Source organism: Gymnoscopelus braueri (assembly GCF_963280865.1).
Source record: "Gymnoscopelus braueri genome assembly, chromosome: 18".
Classification (NCBI taxonomy): domain Eukaryota; kingdom Metazoa; phylum Chordata; class Actinopteri; order Myctophiformes; family Myctophidae; genus Gymnoscopelus; species Gymnoscopelus braueri.
In genome coordinates, this window is record NC_137618.1 from 33415009 (window position 1) to 33428186 (window position 13178).

Consider the following 13178-nt stretch of genomic DNA (forward strand, 5'->3'; position numbering starts at 1 on the left):
TTGTTTCTTCCAGAACCTGGCAACTCGTGTTGCCAGAATCTGGAAACAAGCAACCAGTGTTAAATCGTTCGCCATTGACGGCAGCCTCGCAGATAGTTTCAACGCATGTTTGACTATCATGAGACTCTACTATGAATACTAGTAGTGAAAAAAACAACTTTGCGTCGGTTATAATAGACGAACTTCACTAACCCAGCGGCTCCCATTATAACAACGGAGGGTGTTTAAAAAATGACGACAGGGGAATATATGAAAAAAAAGAACGCTACTTTTCACATCGGTAGGTGAGTAACGAGACATCAAAGATAACACTTAATTTGTCCGGAATTCTCCTTTAAGATATTTGACTATCCTTTTAACTTGGAGGTCTTTGTTGAAATTGTTGATAAGTTTCATAGGGCTGCTGGAGTAAGACAGACATGGCTGTTAGGTTTTTTCTAAAGCTGTTTCCATTGGCCTGTGTTTACCTGACACTTGGACTGACAGCAGAGTGATTGGAAATATCCACCATTCACTGCTGTGAGCTCCTGAGTGCCAGGAAAGTGCTTTTGTAGTCTGGCTGTAATGGGCCGAGTTTGAATTGAAGGTTGAGAGAAATCTGGCCTCACTCCACTTGCACACTGTGAGGAACTGACACACCGCAAATAATAGTACCCTGGCTCTGATAGCATTGCAGCTACAGCGCAATATATTTTATTACATTTTATTAAAATGACTGGATCAACACTTGGCATCACAGCATCAAATGTACACGTATATCAATAAGTGTATCAAATATACAGGACATGAACTTTAAGGGAATAAAAAAAAAAAGCCAAGACTATACTGGGCAAAGAAAATATCACTATTTGAACATACATATACGTACATTTATTCTATATTCTGCATAGTTTTTCTTTTTGGGTGCAACATATATTTATTTTACCTCAACCCAGAGAAGTTGCAATGAATGATCATTCACTATGTCTGTGTATACTGATAGTTTTTGCTTATTAGATTTACACTACCTTTATTACTGCATTACTACTAGTAGTACTTTACTTGTATTATAACTTTTTTTTAAAAATTGTAATAACTTGTACCATTATGTTGGACATTAGTTATAGCACAGTCTAGTGGCGACCCTTAAATCATAACTGCCATTCCTGACAAATTCTGTCAATTCAGTAGTGCGTAGTGTGTATATTTAAGTTGATATGATAGATGATTGCTCAAACAAACCAAACACCTTATTTCACTTATTACTTTAATTACTAATTTAAGGGGTAAGGGGTAAATTCTACTCTATCAGACAATTTAATCTAACTAGAACCTTGCTTTTGACTGTAAGCAAAGTCAAGGCTTTCAGACAACCCTCTTTGTAGTTTATTAGCTATCACACTGTTAAACAATGTAGTGGATAGGTCACATTATTTCTGGATGCCTGGCTGGAAAACTGACAGAAAGAGTATGGCTATATTATTTAACATCATTATTTGTTGGCTTGGGGAGAAGAGGGGGCCAATAATTACAGAGCAACAAACACTTTACGAGCATGATGATGCTACATTAATGTCTAGTTATAGACAGTGCAAAGTTTAAAGCTTTATGAAAATAGCTATGTGAGTGAGTACAACTTATTATCATCAACATTAAACCCTGCTGCCTGTACCCTCGTTCTCACTCGCCAGTGGTGTAAAGTAACTATAAGTACGTTTACTCAAGTATTGTACTTAAGTACAATTTTGAGGTATTTTTACAGGAGTATTTCCAATTTTCAGTACTTTTACTTCTACTCCACTACATCGCAGAGGCAAATATTGTACTTTTATTCCACTACAATTATTTGAAAACTTTAGTTCCTAGTTACTTTGTAGATTTGATTATTATTACAGAACATACATTAACCACTTCAGCCCTATACATTTCGGGCATTTGAAAATAGCCGATCTACAAGCTCACAATGCGTTGCCATGAGATGCATTGTGGGGTTGTAGATCTGCTATTTTCAAACGATTTGTATACATTTGAAAACTTGTGAAATGGGACATTCTGCATAATGACTACTTTCTACTTTTGGTCCTTTAAGTACATTTTGATACCAATACTTTTGTACTTTTACTCAAGTACATTTTTAATTCCGGGCTTTTACTTGCAGTATTGCTACTTTCACTTAAGTAAAAAAAAAACATGAGTACTTCTTCCACTGCTCGCAGCACTGGGCCCCAAAAAAAACAGGCGCATAAATAAACAGGAAATTAATTTGTCCAAAAAACGACTGGCGTGTTAACTGACCAATAACAACACAGTTCATAACACCGCTGTCCAATCAGGTGTGGGAAGAACGGGCGGGACTTCCTGTATGTGACGCAAAATGTCTCGGTCTTCACCGGAGGCCCAACCCTTTGTGTTTCCTCCTGCCCGTCAATCAAAATAGAAACAAATATTGACAGTTATCACATATTGCTGCTCGCCTACAATCAATAGAACTCGCCGATCATGTCCGGTGACGTGTGATTATACGCCTTTTCCGAATTAAAAAGAAGTCACGCCATGACTGGTATGTAATAATATCCATCTTATTCCTTAAGCAACGTAAGCTAACGAATTAGCACCCTTGGCTAAGCTACGTTAGCTCCCTAAGCTTGCTAGCGTTAGTGGTTCTTACCAGTGTTGCCAGGTTTTGTGAGAAATAAGCAGCCAAGTCTAGGAAAACAAGCCCAAACGAAACCACATGAGCACTATTTGAAAATAGCCGCTCTACAAGCTGTCAACGCGTTGTGCGCTTGTAATGCCCTAACCCTGGCATAAAACAGTTCCATGGAAATAATTGAGAACCACTGGTTTAAATAAATAAAACATGTGGAAGCAAGCCTAAATAAGCAAGTACACGTTAGAAACAAGCCCCAAAAAAATGCTTATAATAAGCAGACATGGCAACACTGGTTCTTACAACGAAGGCTATGGTGTTAGCATCAGCTAAGCGTCTTAGCTTAGCAACCAAGCTAGTGCAAAAATAAAGCAGCTGCAGCCAGCTTACCTATCGTTATCATTACATCAGTCTTTTTTTCTGTGAGCTCAGTCTACAGAGTCAGACACTCAAAGCTACCGTGACATCGGATCCAATGTAAGCTGAAGATTAAAATATGCACCTAAATTGAAACGTCGCAACGTTATTAAGAGCATCTGGTTTGTTTAGCTAACGTGTAGCGCTGCTTTCTACTGTTTTTACTTTTTTTTCCACAGCGCCAGAACAGCCAGTGAAACCAGAGGAAATGGCTGCCTTGGACGTGGACAGCAGTCAAAGCGACTTTCTACAACAACAAGACAATGGCAGAAACAATCAGGTAACTTCACATTCATCGGGCTAACTAACCAGTATGCATCTCTGGCTGTTTGAAGTGAGAGTGAGTGCTTCGTGAAGTTCACACGTTTCAAACTTTCCTAGCTCTAGAGGATAGATCTAACTTCCTATGTGGCCTGGACTAACGGCCACCCACTTTCTTCCCTTTAAACCCGCCCCATTGTGGGTAGGACACTCAGCCGTCACCGCTTGACCTGCTAGCAACCACCTGCAGCCAGGTCGGGTCACCATCATCAGAGGTGGATAGAGGTGCTGATGTGGTAAGTCACCACCTCTGCTAGATTATATGCTAATAAGCCACAATCTAAATGTCTTTAATAATAATAATAATTAGAAAAAAAGTGGTGGCGGAACTGTAGGAACCCCATTAACCCATTTAGGACCTGAGGCCGATTCTTCAAATGCCTTCTAAATCAGTAGTTCTCAGACTTTTTTTTGTGCGAAGGACCTTGAAACGCTTTAAAGATTTTTCAGAAATAGCTGATGTTCAAGCTTGTTTGTGCCGCGCTGTGAGCTTGTACATCTGCTATTTTTGAATAGCCAACGCTAAAATCTAAAATGACACAGGTGCTTTCCCGGTTTCAATGGGTAAACAAAAGTGGTTTGTAACTCTTCTTTATTTGCTTATGCTTTCCTCAGTGCAGTGTCTACTCACAAATGCCAAGGAATGTATTTTCCTTGTCACAATACTTACTGTTATTGAGGCTTCAAATAGCGTTTGATTTTTGCATACTAACTTGAAATTAGAGTTGATGGAAATGCAAGTGAACTGAAAGTAAAGTTGATAATAAAGTGAATTGAATAGTGAATGAATTGATTACTAATAATTATAACAAACTGAATAAAACAGTTTTTATCGCTCATTACTACCAAACAATAATATTGGTTTACATTATTGTCTGACACAACTAACAAACAAGGAATAAAGTTGCATACTTGCATCACATGCAACTAAATCCTACTCGTACTGTAAATCCCCAAAGAATGTGCAAGAGATCTGTTATTTGTTTGGTCTGCTGCTCTGCAATAGGAAGTTTGAATACATTGTTGATATTGATGGTTGATGTAAAACAGCAGGTGTGGCAATCTGGAACAGATTGCCAAGGAATGTTTTTTTGATTGACATGAGGCAGATATTACGCTATGAAATGATAAATGATCAGACAGTGCACACTCTCGACTGTAAGTGATAAATGTAATGACAGAGCTGTAGTGATGAACAATATAAAGGTGGGTCTGTGTTTATCAAATCACTATTTTCATGAAATTATATGCACTTCTAAAGTGATTTTTGTTACTTCCACCCTCATATACCTTGAGTATATTGAATTATATACTCAAATTTTACAATCCATCTCACAACACCACAAAACCTTTCAACCGAGGGGGTCTCTGACCCCAGGTTAACATGCACTTGTCTACTTATAGGGGACAGGAATTCCATTCAATTTCACTGACACTGACATTTAAATTGGGCATATGAACTGAAAACAGAAATTGACTATATTTCAGCTGACGGCTGATACATGAGAGAAAAACAGTAATTTTTTATTTCTGTGCTCTAACTGCCTTTTGTTCATGTCCAGGTAAACATTCTTGGTTTTTACATTTCATTATTTCAGCTTGATATATCTTCATTCTCAGTTATCAAAGGCAGAATTATTATTTTACCACTTCATTATTTTGAGTAGTCACATAGTGCACAAGTGCAAAATGTGTTTAAAGCACAAAAACATGAACACGTTTGGCTTGTTGCAAATTCAAGGATGGTTAGAGGCTGGTAGAACTAGGATCATATCGGCAGGTGGGACAAATGGTTATTGGTTTTCCAACTTCAGTCAAATATTTCCGAGTTCTATATAATATGCTACTACTCTGTAATATCCCTTAAACAGAATAAACACATAAATAATATCTACAAATGAGTCTTAAATAATATTTAGCAAATTAAATTAATATATTGTGCTCAAGCTAAATAGTTTTTCTCTGATATAAAAAAAATAGCATGCCATCACTTGGATTTCATTGTGTAACAGGCATTTCTTTAATCCGAGCTTCCTGTTTTCTTCCTCAGACAACAGATCTCACATCTATACAGCTTACTGGGACCGATAGATGGGAGGTGCTTTCTCCCACAACAGCAGCAAATGATGATTGTGGGATGATACAGATCCAGAGTCAGGGGATATTAACATCAAACGGACAGTATGTTCTTCCTTTCCAGAACCTCCAGTCTCAACCAATCTTTGTGACATCAGGAACAGATGGCTCCTCTGCCAACACAGTGCCTAACATTCAGTACCAAGTGATTCCTCAGATTCAGACAGCTGATGGTCAGCTGAGCTTCTCCACGTCCACAGTGGAAGGGGCTGCTCTGAGTCAAGATGCCACAGGGCAGATCCAGATCTTGCCCGATGGCAGTGTGGCATCAGCCGCAGACATCCTTACTAACAACCAGAACCTCATATCACAAACTGGTCAGATCCAGGGAGTATCTATTGGCAGCTCCACCTTCAACAACCAAGGCCAGGTTGTCACTAATGTGCCTATGGGTTTGCCAGGGAACATTACTTTTGTTCCCATTAATAGTGTGGATTTGGACTCCCTTGGCCTGTCTGGTGCTCATTTACAAGCAACAGGGGTCACCGCTGATGGCCAACTAATTATGACCAGTCAATCTGTGGATTGCTCTGAGAGCATGGAGAAGACAGGTGATGCACCGACACTAACTGTAAATGACTCAAATGCAAATCAAGAAATATATGTGCCAACGTCCTCCTCTCAGCTGCCTGATTCAACAAATGAGTCAGGCTTGCTGACGCCATCCATGGCCACAGAGCAAGGTGACTCAAGTTCTGGTCTACAGGAAGGCTATATCCATCAGAACCAGGTCCAGCACATACAGGTGTCTTCAGCCCAAAACATTATCCAGCTGCAGCAGGTGCCGGTCCAGTCGAGTAATGGTCAGGTGGTCCAAACGATGATGTCGGGTGGTCAGAGCATGCAGAACGTCCAGCTGATCAACCCGGGGACCTTTATCATCCAAGCCCAGACGGTCACACCGTCAGGCCAGATCCAGTGGCAAACCTTCCAGGTGCAAGGAGTACAAAACCTGCAGAATCTCCAACTGCCCACCACGCCACCCCAACAGATAACCCTGGCTCCGGTCCAGACCCTGTCCTTGGGTTCCAACCCGCTCAGCATCAGCACAGGGCAGATCCCCAACCTGCAAACAGTGACTGTCAACTCGCTGGCCCAGCATGAGTGCGACATAAACAGTCCCGCAGGTACAGAAACTCTTTGGTATCAAAAGTAGGAGACAGCTTCACTTTCAGGCTGTGAGGTGCAATGTACGGTATACTGTATGTTTTTAGGAAGTCACCACCGGTGGACATTTGTTAGGTGCCAAACAGATCAAGTAAATCTCTTCCCTGCATTTCCAAATGTTGAGTAGGCAGCATTGAAAGTTTGGCAGATGAAACATAGGCATGCATTTCAGTTTGTACTTTGTAGATCCGTTTTTTTCCGCACTATGAAGTTTGCGTGAGTGCGTGTGTGTGTGTGCGCGCCTGCACACCGCCTCTGAATCCTCGCACACTACCTGATCAAATTAAATGTAGCGAATGTGCAAGTTTAACTGAATTCAAAAACTTTACCAGACAAATGATATGCGTGTCTTTTTTTGCGACTGATTCTATTTGAATGACACTCGTTTATCTAGTAACGTTGTGCCTTTCACTTTGTAGAAAAGGATTGTTATTTAAGTGGATTTCAATGTAATAGAAAAACGCCAATACACTCTCACTGAACATGAAGCAGTGAGAGACCAGCCTTTTGATCATGCACTCGCACAAATGCAATCAGGTGAATTGTTAACTTGCATACAGTACTCATTTTGGTGTCAGACAAGAGTCCTGCTCAGGCAGAGAGATTCAGAATAGGCAGACAGTGGCAGCCTGCAACTGTAGGAGAAATCAAGAACGGAAACAAAACTAAACATTGCGCGCAATTGGTACTTGCCCGCCCGGGCATGTCTGGACAGGTTTTGCGTTGCCTGTCGGTTTGCCTCACCTGCCTCGGCCAGGCGGGCACCCTGAAGTTCTGTATCTCACTCTATCCCCACAATAGATGGATACAGTAGATGGACCTTTATTGATCCTGTGGGGGAAATTCAGTTGTCAGAGGCAGCACAGCAGTTATGAGTACAGACACAGAGGAAAATTACTGTGAGATGCAGTTAAGAGTAGCGACACAATAGGTAAGAAACAATATAAAAAACACTATCAGCAATGAACGACAGTACACTCCCACTTTAGCTAGTTATTAGTAACTGTCAACAATCTGTTGATTTTTCTTTGCATCAAGTTGTCCAGAGTCTGTCCTGAGAGACTGGATTAATTGACTTATGAAAATCTGCACCATTCCTCAAGGAAGGGTGTCATATGCCATAATGAAAAGCACTTTTCACAGTGTGCATTTTGCTGGCTATTTGGCATGTTATTATCAGAGCTTTCATTGATATTGATCTATGAATTGATTCCTCTGCTTTTATTTGGCTCCCAGACATCCAGATAAAGGAAGAGCCAGACTCTGAGGACTGGCAGCTGGGGACAGACTCTACCCTAAACACAAGTGATCTTTCGCACTTGCGAGTGAGGCTGGTGGAAGAGGATGACCAGCTCGGCCAGGAGGGCAAGAGGCTGCGGCGAGTGGCGTGCACTTGCCCCAACTGCAAAGAGTCTGGGGGAAGGTGAGTTTGCCACACTACAGCTCTGCAAGACGCTCAACTCTGTCCACTGCTTCTGCACAGGCATACACGGAGATCACATCCGATTGTGTCTGTGTTTTTCTCAGAGGGTCCAGCATGGGGAAGAAGAAGCAACACATCTGCCACATCGCTGGTTGTGGGAAGGTGTACGGAAAGACATCCCACCTGCGAGCACACCTGCGCTGGCACTCTGGGGAGCGGCCGTTCGTCTGCAGCTGGATGTTCTGTGGGAAGAGATTCACACGCAGCGATGAACTTCAGAGGCACAGGAGAACACACACAGGTGCAGTGCTTCTTTTTTTATCACTCCCGTATAGCGGTGCATGTCGTAATCTGTGGTGATTTCAAACGCCTCGACTGTGCACAGGGAATGTTTTAATGGTGTGCCCTGCAAATGTGGTTTGAGCATGAAATAACAGAGGTTATCTTGGCTTACCTGTTAAAACGTTCGGTAATGGATGTTTGTCTGGTTTATCTTGCCCGGGGTTCAATGAAACGCAAAAACTGTGTACTTATGCAAACTTTGAAAGCATGCTGTTTTAAGGTTGATCAGTGTGTTGAAATATGTGTCCTTATCTGCCAGATCTGTGCAATATATCTTTCTACTAGTGCAATATGCATTCTTAATAGTAGAGTAGTAGCTTATGAAATATCCGAATAAATAAAAGAACAATAAACAATGGTATATCTACTTATTTGACACTGGGCAAAGACTAACTTTAAAACAGCCATTACCAGCCAGATGTGAGACAAGCACATGTGCCGTGCGCGTGTGTTTTCTTTCTTTTCATGCCATTTACTCAAATCATGCACTTTGTTAGTCGCTCTGGATAAAAATGTCAGCTAATTGCCTAAATTGTCTATATGTGGTCGCTTTATTGGCTGAAAGAGAGTAATCAGTCTATACAGACTACAGTAGCATTTAATTATCCTCAAAGGCTTAAATATTCACAATTACCTGTTATATTGTACTTACCGCGTAGATTCTTCCTTTTATCTTTTTTTCATTTAGTCCAGTTGGCCATGGATTGCAATCAATGACAGAGTGTCGATCAGAGAGTGGCATTCATTCAAGTAATTCAATGATATGCTATAACATAAGGGTTTATTATCTGATCAAATCATGATCAAGACTACAGACCTTTTAGTATTCATTTTATTCATGAAACAAGTTCAACTGAACTTAATATTCCTAATTTTTTTTACCAACCACCTATATTTAAAAAAGATAGGCATAGAAAAATTGCAACGTGCCCTCTTCAAACTCGTCACACATCAATTGCTCTATCTCTGCCCCAACTCTGTTTTCTCACTTTCGGTCCTTTGCAGGGGAGAAGAAGTTTGTCTGCCCGGAATGCTCCAAGCGGTTCATGCGGAGTGACCACCTGGCGAAGCACATTAAAACGCATCAGAACAAAAAAGGCGTGAACTCTGTCGGTGCCGTGGTTGCCTCAATGGAATCTGCAGGGTCCTCAGACAGTATCATCACCACGGCGGGTGGGACCACACTCATCCTCACCAACATCCAGCAGGGCTCCAGCCACGCCCAGGACATCCTGGCCAACGCTGAGATCCCTCTCCAGCTCGTCACCACCGTAGCAGCCAGCGAAGTAATGCTGGAGTGATTCTCTGCACTCCACTTATAAACTTCTTACAACCTCTCATATACTCCACACCTGATTTGTTCTTTGTTTTGTTTTTAGTCATGCTACGAAGAAATATATATTATATATATATTTTAACACAAGAAATAGTCAACCCATGTCCCTAAATAGTCTTTTTATCGACGGAGGTAGCTGGGAGGATGGGGTCAGAAAGAGACAAATATGTGGTTGCAGTATACACACACACACACACACACACACACACACACACACACACACACACACACACATAAACACAAGGAAATGCCTTATTTTGTACAATATGTTGTTGGAAACATAGGATGCTGTTAGTTTCAAAGCTACATATTTGTTAATGACGTTTCATAATTTTCTTTTGTCTTTTTTATGGTACACAATTGAGCAATTTCTAACATGTCCTTTGTTAGAGAGGTCTGTTCCTGATTCCTGAGACCTGCTTTTATTGAACTGAGGATATGGTTTTGCTTACGTCCATGTGTGTCTTCATGCAAATCTATTGTTCACTTTTTATATTATGCTTTTATGATAATTTTGTCCTTTTTTTGTAGTCATTCTGCTTGCCCAACCAACTAGCAAGCCCCCCCCCCCCTTTAAGTTGATTATGTATTATAATTCTCCAGGTGGAAATGACAAACAATCAATGTAATTACGTTTTTTGTATTATAGTCCCTCTGAAACATATACAGTTCACGTGATATGCATTATTTGCATATCCTATATTTTGACTGAACAGCTATTTATAGTAGGCTTTGCATAGGAACTGGTTTTGTGATATAAAAACTCCAAACTCCTTAAAATGGCTATTTCATGTGTAATTCAAATCATTTCCTTTTTTTATTTTTTGTTTTACTTTTTTTCCTGAATTATTATTAATTCAAAACAAAATGTATTGTAATAGAAAGACTCAAAAGCCATGTTTGGGAGGTAATTGCCAAATTCGACTACAATCTCAGGGTGCAGTACTGTATGATTGGACAGTGAATACCAGAGTAATTCTCCCCTGTAGCTGTGAGGGCCGTTGTGCAGGGTGTTTTAAAGTGATGCTATTTGATGGACCAAAAGCTGAGGTAAATTATGCTGTCACCATGTAATCTGACCATGTCAGTTTTTTTTTGTTGTAGTTTTCTTTTATATGACAACCCCCATCACCTTAATGTAATGGCTTGGTAGGACTTATATCAGTACCATACCTTGCCCAATCAGCCCAGGTGAATTGGTGTCAATGTATTGCTCAAAGCGGTACTCTTTTTGTCTTTGTTTTCTTTTTTTTAACAGCACTGCTCATCACTTTCTTTTTTTTGTATGAAATGTTTTGTACACTTCCCTACAAATTGTGTCATCTATGCCTTTTGTCAGTAAATGTATGTTTTCTTTTGTTTGTTTTTTCTGTTATTTCTTAGAATTGATAAGATTGTATGTTAGGTTTTTCTGTTCTGTGTTAATATATCTTGTCTCTCTTTTTGTGTATACACTGAGCAGTGTATTTACTGGAATGTTTCAATGCTCAATGTTTCCTGTGATTTGTTTTGTCTTCACATGGTGACACAAGGTTCTCCTCAGAAGATCATACTGTAGTAGATAGTAAGACATCGGATCAACATACTCAATTGTGTTTATTACACAGCCTCACACATGTACATGTTGGCCTCCTTTATTCGAAATTCAGTTGATCAAACTTCTGTATAATTTTATGAGAATATGTAATGTCAATATAAACTTCTGTAACAGTTGAATTTCCGTTCAGTTTAGATTTTGTATTTTGTAGATGGTGCATAATGGTTGTACAATGTCCACTTTTTGAGGGCAGCTTTACATTTCATACTAAAATGACTAAACATAGACATGAGCCAAGTCATCTTTTTTTATACTTAAAACACAAAACACAATTGATTTGTCTCCTGGAAGAGTTGGAAGACTCAGGTGTGATGATTATTTTAGTTTGGTAGGTGGGTTTTAAATGTATTTACAATTATGTTACGGCAGGAACATAATCAGTCAAATCACTATAACTTGCTGGCAGTCTGAGTTAGTGGTCCAGTAGATGTCACTACAACCAAGGCAGCTGGGAGAGATACTGTACATTCTTGACCCTTTGACCCTCCCATGTGATGTCAAGATTAATTGAAAGGTCACTGATGTCAACAAGAACTGCCTGGCATCCCAATTTTGAGCGTGTAAAAATACATGAAATATCACACATACAAACTCACAATGTGTCCTGATCTGATGGGTTGGCAGCTTGTAGATTGGCTAGTTTTGCTATTTGGCATATGAGGAAGTACTTAAGGGCTTAATTGGTTAATGAGTTAATGTCATACAGAAATGTCATGGCTATATTCTACAGCCACAAATGTCTGTTATCCTTGTGACTTTGATATGGTGTATGGCACCATCCAGGTCTGGATATTTTTTTGCCATTAACTTGCATACTAATAAGAAAATGTCCACTTGTAAGTTGTGTCTTGTCAACTAGGATGTGTACCAGCAAAATGCCTCTAGTTTTTGTCATCGGTTCTCAAATAATTGCTTAATTATTTACCATTAGCCTGACTATTAACTTAGACCAATGCAATATAATATGACTATTGAAATATATTTCTTCCACTGTCAAACATAAATGCATCTCACTAGAATTAACATCTTTTGGTATTACACCCCAGCCACTGGTTTCATTACTATGGAATATAAATTAATTAAAGCTATACTGTATGAAAGCCTTTACCTGCTAAATCGGAGTGAAAAAGCACATGCTTTTTGAATCTTACTCCATTTGCTGAAAACGAGTCCGAAAATATGGTCTATAAAGTTAAAAGGACTCATCCATTTTGTCGAACCTTTCATTTGCATAATTTAATGAATTCAATTCATTGTAATGCAACACCAAGTGCACCAGGAACATAGAATGACAGTTTGAGTTAATGAAATGTGTTAACGGTATCATCAGTTACTTGTATGTTAATTAGTCCAATTAATTTCCCCTGTTCGGTAATCTGAATATTGTAATAATCTTTGCTCCCCTGCAGGAATGAAATCTATGATATGCAGACCTCTGGGACAACCCGTTTAAAGACTCGTGGGCTACACTGTAGGCCTACACAACAGTTTTAAAAAAATGCCAAGGTAGCGCCGCCTATCTTTGAAAACATAAATCTAAAGGATGTTCTATCTAGATCCAGGGAGGTCTGACTGGAATAGCATTTATTCTGTCCCTGAATGTTATTTATTTGAATGACCGTGTAGCTCAGCTCTAGGTCTGGTAGCCATGGTTCACATGACGCTGTATGACAGTCATGTTTCAGGGTCTGCTGCTTGGCCATTGTGAGAGGCAGAGCTATAGAAGTTACTTTCAGCTTGCTTGAGAAAGTGCCCTTGCGTCAATAGGCCTACCAGAGGGCAGTGGTGGAAAGTAAGTACTGTACTCGAG

General features: G+C 39.9%; 1 protein-coding gene and 1 long non-coding RNA gene across 5 annotated transcripts; one reads left to right on the forward strand and one right to left on the reverse strand.

The window, feature by feature from the left end:
• Nucleotides 1–645: 645 nt before the first annotated feature.
• On the reverse strand, nucleotides 646–3255 carry LOC308106103. The gene is made up of 2 exons (XR_013934965.1): nucleotides 3020–3255; nucleotides 646–2396 (listed from the first exon to the last, which is right to left on the reverse strand). It is a non-coding gene; the product is annotated as an uncharacterized lncRNA (long non-coding RNA).
• sp3a (sp3a transcription factor) lies at nucleotides 2394–11487 on the forward strand. Of its 4 annotated transcripts, XM_080457137.1 has the most exons (8): nucleotides 2394–2539; nucleotides 3062–3106; nucleotides 3226–3326; nucleotides 3514–3603; nucleotides 5418–6630; nucleotides 7907–8093; nucleotides 8198–8394; nucleotides 9441–11487. In XM_080457137.1, the coding sequence occupies exons 3-8, from the start codon at nucleotides 3255–3257 to the stop codon at nucleotides 9734–9736; spliced, it is 2055 nt and encodes a 684-aa protein (XP_080313263.1). In that variant the 5' UTR covers nucleotides 2394–2539; nucleotides 3062–3106; nucleotides 3226–3254; the 3' UTR covers nucleotides 9737–11487. The 4 variants fall into 4 exon arrangements, with proteins under 4 accessions (XP_080313263.1, XP_080313261.1, XP_080313264.1 ...); XM_080457135.1 differs by lacking the exon at nucleotides 3062–3106; XM_080457136.1 differs by lacking the exon at nucleotides 2394–2539 and having other exon boundaries at nucleotides 2547–3106.
• The last annotated feature ends 1691 nt before the right edge of the window (nucleotides 11488–13178 follow it).